This window comes from Meleagris gallopavo, chromosome 4, assembly GCF_905368555.1.
Source record: "Meleagris gallopavo chromosome 4, MGAL_WU_HG_1.1, whole genome shotgun sequence".
In the NCBI taxonomy this organism is placed as follows: Eukaryota; Metazoa; Chordata; class Aves; order Galliformes; family Phasianidae; genus Meleagris; species Meleagris gallopavo.
In genome coordinates, this window is record NC_139407.1 from 44,591,551 (window position 1) to 44,603,213 (window position 11,663).

The window sequence follows — 11,663 nt, forward strand, 5'->3', positions numbered from 1 at the left end:
TGTTCAAATCAGTTTAAGAGTAAGAACTGTTTTGCTGCAGCAGCATGCATATCTGCCTGACTGTTCCATGCCTCGTGCACACTCTCATCTCTTGAGCATTGTGTTTGTCACCTTTTCTGGAATTTCCCCCCTTCCTATCTGTTACTTACAACCTCATCCTTCCCCCTACACACTTTTAAATGCCTATTTTCTCAAATTCCACACTGTGTTATCTGTTCTTCCTTCCTGCTTCTGCTTGGGTTTCAACTTACCTTAAGGTTTACTGGAATTGCAACTTTCTTTTCAAGTGAGATTTAAAAATAAATGAATAAATAAATCCTGCAGTAAAAATTACTTATCTGAATGAAATTCTAACAGGCAATAAAATAATCTGCAGATTTTCGATGTTACTGAGCTGACATACTTAACTGTCATGCTAAGAGTTTAATTGACTTTCTCATTGTATCAGCTTTGATATTTTAAGAGTTGCAGAGCATGTGATGTTTACTCTTATCCTTGAAATACCTTTCTTGGATTCAACACTTTTAAAAAGCGTAATAACTAAAGTGTAATAAACAGCCTGTGGAGTACAACAGATTTGACTTGTATAATCCTGGAAATTATGCTAATGTAAGGAACATTTGGGTCTGTTACCCTGGTGAAAATACATTTAGGATTCTGACTTTAAACTACACCATGAAAACATCTCAGCAGTGAAGATGCTACTGTGTCCATTTGTCCTCCAGACACCAGCTGGCATTCTTCATAGCAGAAAAAAAACAGAAGGGAAAAGCTGCCTGCTGCTCACCGCATCGATTTACAACACTGTGCATTAGTGCAAGCTCACCTTTGTCAACAGATTAAGCCAATAGATTAGAGTACAAACTGGACCACCTAAGGCATGGATATGTGTTCCTTTCTGATTGTTACCAGCCTTTGAAGGTAGATTAATAGCCCCTGATGAAGGTTTTTAATCCTTTGTTTTAAACTCTCCCAGAAGACTCATCCAGATTTGTCTGTTAGTGCCTTTCAGCCAACTCTGTGCAAGAAAAAATTAGTGTCATAGCTGTACTAGCCTAGGATGTGGAAAAATGTACATCTCTTATATAGATGTAGTGACACCAGTAACAGGAGAGTTTTGTCTTACTGTTGCATGCTTGGATATGCAGAAAAATCTATATTAAAGTAGATATATTATCATTTTCTGGTATATACCAGACTTGGGACATACAGAAATAAGATTGCATTCACTAGGAATTTTTTATACTGGTGTAATTCACATTCGTTGTCCCACTGACACAATCTAAATCATCAAAATATTTCACTATGCATATTAAAGATTATGTACTTGTGTCACCAAATGTGTTTTGAATAGCATTGCTTGTTTAACCTATTGCAGTGCTTCAGATAGCCACATCCATTAACATTGGACCTGTGAAGTGCCAGATCTCCTGTTGGCATAAGTAAGCCTAAGTGAAATAAGAGCACGATTGCATTTCTGCACATGGTACAGATTTCATGTAATTTGTGAGACAATAGGTGACATTTGATTGGGCATATAGTTTGCTGAACCATTAAAGCAAAAGCACTACTTTGCTTGTGGCAGTAACTTTTTAACATGACAGCAAGTATCCTAAAACCATATGTGCAACCTCACTCTTTTTGTATTTTGACTATCCAGACAAAGAACAGAATACTCTAAAGCTTGACTTTCTTTAATCTGCTTTGGTTGAGTTCTGCAAACGATTCACCAGATTTCCTTCCTTCCTATGTTATCCCACTGTGTTGTTATTGTATCCACAGCACAGGCCATAAAGCAATCATGACTTTTCAATCTCTCTCATGTAACTTTACAGATCCTAGAAGAGTCTTATCGTGTGTGATTTCATGTACATCACAGTTACCATGCATCATAGGGAAACAGGGGCTTAGAAGTATAAACATTTTCCACAGGCAGCATAAGAAGCTGGAATGGTAGGAGGGTTTGGAATCCAGTCTTAATTTCTACTGTGTGCAGGTTTTTTTTTTCAGGCTATTCTTGCTGTTAATTTGTTGCCACATAGCGCTTGTTGCCATAAGAAGCTCCTGACAGCTGACTAAAACGCTTTGACGCATTTCTGCTTTAAATAGAAGGCAACCTGGATGTATGAAATGTTTGTTTTAAGTAAACAAGAAAAAGCTTTGCTTCTGACATTGATTGCAGTCTGATAAATGGGAATGACTGCAATCTGATAAATGTTGTCATGGACCAGTATAAAAGCAAATCATATATATCACTAACTTGCCAATAGTATATCCTAAGTGGAGAATCTTGCAACTTTTTTCTTCTTTTCCTTCCCTTTGGACATTCTTTTTTCTTACGTTTTTAAATGCCTTAACTCTTTGGTTGTGTTTTTCGAAGGGTGCATTTTTAGTCAGGAAATAGATTGTTCAGTGGAAATCCTCAGAACGAAAATGTATAATATTTTGTCTAAAAATAGGAGTAATGGTATCTGACATATCATTGTGACACCTAATCAGCTTCTTTCTTTCTTGTAGATTTCGGGTTATTTCCCTTTCTAGCAAAGTATTAATTACCAGGAACAAGCAAAGTATTTATTACCAGGAACAAGCACAAGGAGAAATGAGCACACTGCCAATAAAACAAAACAACAGAACAACAATTTTTTTCCTTTTCTCCTGAAGGGAATGGGTCTTATAAATCACGTGTTCAATGCAGACAGCCTGAAGAAGCTATATGTTTCAAACCTTGGTATCGGGCACACCAGGTACTCTACTTCGGGGATCTCTGAGCTGCAGAACTGCCAGCCTTTTGTTGTAGAAACTCTTCATGGAAAGATCGCTGTGGCACACAATGGGGAACTAACAAATGCTGTACGACTGAGGAGGAAGGTTAGTATCTCCTGGGAGAACCCAGTATCATTCATTTCTGAGCATGAAGCAGAAATGAGCAGAAAGTTTACTATGATGAGTACTTAATGACAAACTACTGTGTGTTGTGAAAGAGCATCATAATCCAAATAGCCCTGGGGGAGGAGAAGCCCCAGGAAAGAGTAGACATTTGTAATTACTAAAGGGCATAACTCACTAGTTCTCTAGTCTATTTGTCAACACTTCTGTATGTCAAGTGAGAAAACTAATTCCTAATGATCATATGTTTAGAGCTAAGAGAGACATAATAATTAGGTGAGGTAATCATGATATGAAACGTTCTTGTTTGCAATATTGTCTTTACTTTCTGGCTTGCAAAATTCATCATGAGCACTATCAGGACACAAACATAAGGAGATCATCAAATGACAGATTTTATAGTCTATTTGGCTGGAAGAGTATTTTTTAAAGAACCTGCTTAAAATTTAGCAGATGTTTCAGTGTGAAATCTGTGCTATTAAATTCCATCCAAAATCTACAGGATCTACTCCTGCATTGAAGCAAGGCAAAGGTATGACAAGATAAGTACTTTACTACTGATAACCCTTTTTTGTGTGTGTCTTAAAAGCTTATGCGGCATGGTGTAGGATTGTCAACCAGTTCTGACAGTGAATTGATCACCCAGCTGCTGGCTTTCACACCTCCTCTAGAAAATGACGACACTGCTGACTGGGTAGCAAGGTGAGGATTACAGGTTTCAGAAGCAAGAACAGCAATCTATTCTCAGCATGGTGTGCAACACACGATTATGCTCACCTCTGTCTCATTGCAGAATTAAAAATTTAATGAATGAAACTCCAACTTCATATTCATTGCTAATTATGCATAAAGACATAATCTATGCAGTACGTGATCCATATGGGAATCGCCCTCTCTGCATTGGTCGCCTTATTCCAGTAGGAGACATGAATGGAAAAGGTAAATCATACGAATAAACTAATATTCATACACCTATATATATATATATATATATATGAATATGCACATTCATGTTAGCACATGAAGCCATCAATTTAAGTAATTACAGCTGCATTACTGAAGTAGAGATAGAAATATGTAATGCAAAAGACAGTTTTGTAAATTCCTAACAGTAGTGGTGTAAGGAAAAGGTAATTTGTAAGAAGCCTGCAAACATTGTTTCTGTTTTCAGCAAAAGTGAATACTGCCTGATGACAGTGTCAGAATTAGGCACCCCAACTGCAACAGTGTATTTCTGAAAATGAAACTAAGTTCTTATCACCAAACTAGGAAAGCAAGGACGAACAGAATCACAGCTGAGGTTAGAAGGGACTTGGAGGTCATCTGCTCCATCCTCTCACTAAAGCAGAGCCATTTGGAGTCATTTATCCAGGACTATATCCAGTGCAGAAAAAATGTCAGTTTTCTTCCTTTCTTTTGTGTAAGACAGTCAACAGGTGTTGGATTACAGACAACGTATTTCTACTTTCCAAGTGCTCACATCAACTGATGGGAATAAAGTCCTTTGAGCACAAGAAAAAACTCAAGATTTTTAAAGCATACAGACATTTGGTTTGATCTGTTCTGTGCCTGTACTATCTTTATTGGAGTTGAGTACAATATTCACTGTAGTCAAAAGGCTATGGACACAATTAACATAAGAAAAAAATAAGGAATTTCTTGTCTAAACAGAAGTAATTGTATATATCTAGAGCAATTCAACTATAAATGGAAAAATCTGAAATAGTGTGGAGACAACATTTCTGAACCAGGAATATGATGCTGTTACTACCAGTTGTGCCTAGAACTACTTTATGGTGCTTACATTTTTTAAAATGATACAGAAATTTTGGAGTGCTAACCATTGCAAATTTAAATTTGAGCATTTGGCAAACTAGAACATAGCAAGACAAGTACTGTATTAGGTATGCAGAGTGGTATCAAAAATTGTGGAATCTAACTATAACAGAAATCTTTTATTTCAGGAAAAGATAACAGTGAAACAGAAGGATGGGTAGTCTCCTCTGAATCCTGTAGCTTTTTATCTATTGGTGCTGAGTAAGTGTTCTGGTTCTCACTTGATCTGAAAGGTCTCCTCAAGCAGCAATTAAACATTAAGCCTCAAATTGCCAAGTATCGTAATCTCTAACAATGTAAAGACATGAAGGATAAGTTTGTTGACTGTTTGGAAGGGGAGGGGGATTGTTGGTTTTTTTTTTTTTTGCCAATTCTGTCTTTTGAGAGTTTATTTTTTTGATTGAGTTAATGTAAAGGAAGTTAAATAATTACATGTTCAGGAAATAAGAGTAAAGACAACCTCAAGAATGCCTCTTGTTGCTTTAAATTTGAATATCCTTATCGATTTTAATTTTACCCTAGTTAGCAGTGAAATTCATGTTATTATAAAGTAATGCTATGGAAGAGGTTGCAGTGGTAGCTTATGGGTTGTACTAACTTGAGCAATAGCATATGCTGGCTATCAAATGGCCTCCTTGTTTCAAAAAAGTGACAGGCACTTGAAACTATTTCCATAGGTGCAAACACATTAGATCTATTAAAGCAATACATGAGATTCACATTCCCTCCCTACCTAAAACACTGTAAAAAGAAAAATGGAACACTTTCTTGAAACAAAAAGAGATTGAAGGCTCATTGGGAGATGTCAAAAAAAAAAAAGAAAAAAGAAAAAGAGCAGTTATATTTAATTTCTTAATACGAGATTACAAAAATATGCATTTGGGTAACACACTACCCGAAGAAAGAAAAGCAAAACCAGGAAAGAATGTAATAACTTTAGTAGTCTTTTATTGTCTTCTGTATAGTATTCTTGTGGGTGTGTTTTTCTGTGTTTTTTGTACTGGATTACATCCCACATATGGGAAGAATTCTGTGGTATCACAGTATTAATTTATTGCTATTAGGTGCTAATTCAGGCCATTCTAGTAAAGGTCACTTCTCTTACCATGTTGGTCATAAAACAGATCAACTCCTAAGACAAGAAAAAGATCATATTCTAAAGCAATTTTCCCACCAATAGGGTTTATGTTTTAAAACTGTCATTCTAAATGCTGCGTATTTCTCTTTCAAGGTACTATCGTGAGGTACTTCCTGGAGAGATTGTGAAAATATCCAGGTACGATGTCCAAACATTGGATGTTGTACCAAGACCGGAAGGAGATCCGTCAGCATTCTGCATCTTTGAATATGTTTATTTTGCAAGACCAGACAGTATCTTTGAAGGTGAGAAGATGTAATGTACAAACCTTCTGCCTCCCGAAATAATGGGAGGTTATATTCTGGAGGACAACTGACTCTAGAGAGGATCTCAAATCATTGCAGAGTGGCAGTGAGTGTGAGCTTTCACAACAGGGCTGGCACAGAATGGGCTCGCACAGTTCTTGAGGATATAAGACTCAGGAGAAGCATGTAGCATCACCTTCCTGTTCCTGTCTGTGTATACTGCCTCAGTCAGGCCTGCCTGCGTAGCCTCATGGAAAGGACAAAAAGAACCACAAACATGATTAAGGTAGTGGAAATATCCCTTCAAAGCAAGAGACTTAAGAACTGTATTAGTTCTTAGAAAACTTTTTAAATAATTAGACCTATGAAAGAGAATCTGCTAAACAACGTTATCTTAGTGTTTTTGTTGGAAGAAAGGGTTACTTCAGGAAGACACTTTTAATACAACTTCTAAATCTGTGAATTATCTAAGTATTTGGGACTGTCAGTCTAATGTCTTTATTTCAGTAGAAGCTTCTGAAAATTGTCTTAGAGATGTGATATTAGCCAGCACATTCATACCTAGCAATGTCCCCACTTCCCTCATGTTCCCTAGTACTGTCTTCTGTACCTTTACCTTGCCTATGTCACCACAGTACTTCCAGTTTCCTCTCCTGGTTCCAAACTTTTAGGACCTTCAAAGCTCTTGAGGCCTCTTCTTGCCTTAACGAATGTGGGGTAAATATAGCCAACTGATTCAAAATTAGTAAGTAGATAGAGACAGACAGAATGATTGCACAAACTTTGCTTAGGAAAACAGACTAAAAATAGAATATGCATATTGTGAACATGCAGGCATAATTTCTTCTTCTTTGCTCCTGTAAGTAGATTTTGTAACATCCACAGGAAGTTTAGTTACCTGATTAGGGCAGACTGGGTGTTAATTCTCTGTGTAGTGATAGAGTTTTGAATGTTATAATATGACATGATGGGTGGAAATAAAAAATGAGCTCGTGTGAATGACTGCTTATTAACTCCAAAATTTTTCTCACTGACTTCTATGCCTGCAACTTACCACAGACATTTGTACAGCAATCTGAGAGGAAATCTGAATTATGCATACCAGGAAAAATACTTATTGCTGTTCTTAGGTCAAATGGTGTATTCAGTCAGGAGGAGATGTGGCCAGCAACTTGCTATTGAAGCACCTGTGGAGGCAGACCTGGTCAGCACTGTTCCAGAGTCTGCAACCCCAGCAGCTCTGGGTTATGCTCAAAAGGTTTGTGTTAATTTGCTTTCTTTTCTCAAGTATATCTACACATACCTTTTTTTTTGTAGTGGTGTATTTCAGCACAGGCTACTAGAGTGGCCTCACACCTTCTGAGTCACTGCATCACTTATTTTTGTTATTATTCCACTCCAATAAGGTATTTCAAAGATGTTTGGTTATTGTGAAATTATACTGAATCCTAAGGTTTCTTTAAAGCACAGTAACAGAATAACCAGTTTTACAGACACTAACTCTGTTTAATGTCTCCTGTTTATAGTGTGGACTGCCATATGTTGAAGTACTCTGTAAAAATCGCTATGTGGGAAGAACTTTTATCCAGCCAAATATGAGGTTACGGCAACTTGGTGTTGCAAAGAAGTTTGGTGTTCTATCTGACAATTTTAAAGGCAAGCGAGTTGTTATCATTGATGATTCAATTGTGAGGGGCAATACTATTTCTCCCATAATAAAACTACTAAGGGAATCAGGAGCTAAAGAGGTAAGTTCATTTTTAGTCTGTACAGTACACATTTAAGTACAAGATTGATGGGAGGGTAAAGCACTGGGTTTTTACTTTATTTGTACTCTGCATTTTTCCATTATTTAAAAGTGCAAGTGTGCAAAAAAAAAAGGCGGCAGGTGTGTGTGTTTTGTCATGGTGGGTTGAAAAGTTTATTTTGTTTCTTTGGCTTTGATTTTTGGGAGATTAAGGGAAGAGGAACAGGGGAACATGTCTCCATTTATAAAGTGCTAACTGACAACTAGAATAGAAAACAGATTAGGTAAGATGAGGAAAAAAGTATTGGTGTGATGTTACTGCCACATGCATTAAATACATTCACGTACTGCAGTAAACAGACGTGCTTTAAGTCATCACAGCACATTTGTTTAATTGATTCAGATTTTTTAACTGAAACAGTAAGCAAGTTTTTCACTGAAGCAGAAGTGTTTCATATGATGTTTGACTTTGTAAACTGAAACACCTGCATCAAGAATTGAACGCTACGGAAGAGAAGCAAAATCAAGACTGAACCTTATGGAACATTAGGAAATTGTAATGATAAATTCTAAAATTACCTTTCTTTCTTTGCGTCTTCAAATCTGAAAGTTATCTTACTTTTAACCATTCCGTGGCTTTGATCAAATGCTGTGTTCCTTTCTTCATTACTATTTTGCAGAACTTGGACTTTGATATTTTATTACGATCTGCTGAACTTCACCTAATAGCACTATTTTGAAATTGTGTTTTTATTCAGGTGCACATTCGTGTGGCTTCACCTCCCATAAGATTTCCATGTTACATGGGAATAAACATTCCAACAAAAGAAGAACTGATTGCCAACAGACCTGAATTTCATGATCTTGCGAACTATATAGGTAAATGTGGGGTTTTTTTGAAAGGTGGTTTTCACCTGCAAGGTATTTACTGCCTGCATCAAAATAAAGAACACATCAAGGCAAGAATGGCAAAACTGACAAAAAATCGTAAAAGTTGACACACTAAATATTGTGTGTTCCCTCTGATTCAAACCAACTTAGCTGCATATTTTATGATGCAGTTAATGAATTTCTCTGACTAATGTAAAGCATTAGAATAATTCATAAGTTACAAGTAAAGGCTAATAACATATTTCCAGTACTTAGAACTCCTTCTGGGAAACACTTCACACATAGTGTTGCTGTAGGCAAATATCAGAAAGAAAATAGGTGAAAATCTGTTGTGTAATGAAAAACTAATGTAGTTTCACTTTCTTGACATTCATAAAAATGTATCCTAAATTTGTAAACACCCACTGATTTTTCTACAAATTTAAGTTCTTGGAATTTGCATCACTTTGAAAGAAATGACATTTGAAACTAATCAAAGAATGTTAATTAAATACATTTAATCTCTAGAGCAAGTTACATTTACAGCAGAACAAAGAACCAGTAACTTAATGTTGCTTGCGACGTGGTAAATAATGTGCTCATCATGGAGATAGCAGTAATAGAAATTGTGTGAAGGACTGTGAGTGACAAAATCTAGTATATGGCTTGTTGTGCTGCAAAGTATTTTAAAAATGGTTTAAGAATATAGCTGTGGTTAGAAAACTTTAAACTCAGATTTCTTGTGTAAATACTGTCTAATCTTAAAATTAATTCCTTTCTCCAAAATCATCATCATGAAGGCATGTTGAAATATTTCAAGTTTGTAGGATCTTGTATTTAAGAAATAAATACATATTTATATACTCACATAAAATAGTGAGTGTAAATGAAAAAGTGATTATGTGAAAAGGCTGTCAAACTTTTCTACTGCTACAACATTTTCATGACCTGAATACTGAATTTTTTTTAACATGATGTTCTTCTGCTCCTCCACGTTCCAGAAAGGGTATTATTGGTAAGAAGTTTAGTTTGGGAATTGAGTCACACGTTACACCTGCTTCCAGAGCTGAAATGCAAAATAAGTCTGTGAAACTGCTCAGAGTTTAGACAGTCTTAATACATACCCTGAATTCTGTTTCAATTTTTGCAACTCAGAACCTCCTGTCTAGATTTCAGTGATTCTGTTCCCTGTACAAATAATTGGAGAAGGGCAAGGCTTGTTATGGTCTTGTTATTTTTCATGACTATTGTCTTGATGTGAGGTGATCCACCTTGTATTGTAATCAATACAACAGTGCACTCACATTTTGTAAGAGCACTGCATTTGGAACAAAATTGCAGCTTTTAACTGATGAATTCTTTATTTCCTCTAGGGGCCGACAGTGTTGTTTATCTTTCTGTGGAAGGGCTCGTATCATCTGTACAAGAAAGCATCAAAGCAAGAAAAGAGAATGAGAACAGTCTTAAAACCCAGAAATCGCGTGTTGGAAAGATTGGTCATTGCACAGCATGTCTCACTGGAGAGTATCCTGTAGAGCTAGAATGGTGAATTTTTAGTGGATAGACATTGGTTCATCCATTGATGAATGCACCTGTTTCAAAGATGCCTTCTTGCTAGTAGCCTTCTTACGTTTAGGTAATATGTAAAGCTTACCAGAGCTAACTGATTACTGTTACTAACTACGTCTTTATGGAAATGGCTTAGATAAAGTCTGTGCTGACAAAAACTATCTAAGCAAATTAAAATATAAAACCATATAGTTTTGAAGCACAGTTGTGCTTTCTATTTTCTCTAAAATATTGTAAAAACCAAAGTGTTTATAATTATTTACCAGTCCCAAAGCTTTTTGTTTTAGTCTTGCCCTGACTGTGAGCTGTGTCAGATTTATTCACAAAGTTGAAGAACAAATTATAAATCATATGGTGTAATTTCAAATTATCAAAATCAGTACAAGGAATGTGAAGCTTGCTTCTCTCTTTTGGAAAAAATCTGAAGAGTCAAATTGCTTCCTTGGCAGCTTTTGCTTAGATTTTAAAAAAATATATCTTACTAAATAGCCATTTATATATATATAGCTAAATAGCATATAAGCTAAATAGCCATTATAAATCAAGCCCTTTGTACCTAAGTGTCCAGATTCCATGAACATAATGTCTGTTACATGATTTTAAAAATGAACACTCAGGGAGATTGTAAGCCAAAAGCTTTCTATGTTTGTAACTTCAAAATTCTTTTCCGAAGTCCAACGCATATCTTCAGGTGTTTTCCAGTGGCCAATAGAATGTGGAAAGAGAAAAACACTTGGCACTGCCATTTTTTATTTTTTGTTTCACATCTTGTTTTCTCCAGGACAAGTCCTGACAATTTCTGAAGTCTGAGCTATTACTCAGTGTGCTCTATCTATGTTAACGTCCAAACTTCACTCAAAAATATAGTCACTTTCTTAACAGTAAGTGTGATATAACAACTGAAGATTGTGTTGTTTTGGCCAGACTCTTCTTTTTACACTTCACTACTGTTAAAATAAATGTAATGTTTCAAAAGAAAGAGTTTTGAAGAACCATTAGTATTGAACTTTTTAATTGTATTAGCATAATATTTTTAATTGGTCACAGTTAGTTACTTGTATACATAAAGATCACCTCAAAATGAACCACTAGCTGAAACAGAAAAGCACCTTTTGAAACTACTGCAAATGAACGCACAATTGTAAAAAATATTTTGTATACCTGTGTTTTTTCACAAAGTACCAGCAACTTGATTTTAGATTATCTATTTAATATTGTGTATTTTGGCCTTAAAATTACATGTGACACTGCTACAAAAATAGAGAAAAATAAAAGTTTAAGAGCTTTTTTCTTCCCCATCTTGCACATAGTTGAGAATTACAGCACTGGTCATTATATTAAAAATTGAGCTTACTTAGGTGGAATTTGT

At 35.7% G+C, this 11,663-nt stretch overlaps 1 protein-coding gene across 1 annotated transcript in view; it reads left to right on the plus strand.

Annotated features, from left to right (window-relative positions):
* PPAT (phosphoribosyl pyrophosphate amidotransferase) overlaps nt 1-11,592 on the plus strand; it is a 42,933-nt gene extending 31,341 nt beyond the window's left edge. Inside the window, exons 3-11 of the mRNA XM_085223101.1 lie at nt 2,665-2,871; nt 3,479-3,591; nt 3,683-3,828; nt 4,854-4,926; nt 5,957-6,108; nt 7,239-7,366; nt 7,635-7,856; nt 8,614-8,734; nt 10,099-11,592. Of these exons, the coding sequence (XP_085079227.1) occupies nt 2,665-2,871; nt 3,479-3,591; nt 3,683-3,828; nt 4,854-4,926; nt 5,957-6,108; nt 7,239-7,366; nt 7,635-7,856; nt 8,614-8,734; nt 10,099-10,274 (1,338 nt within the window). The 3' untranslated portion in view covers nt 10,275-11,592. The remainder of the gene's footprint in view (nt 1-2,664; nt 2,872-3,478; nt 3,592-3,682; nt 3,829-4,853; nt 4,927-5,956; nt 6,109-7,238; nt 7,367-7,634; nt 7,857-8,613; nt 8,735-10,098) is intronic.
* Nucleotides 11,593-11,663: the final 71 nt, after the last annotated feature.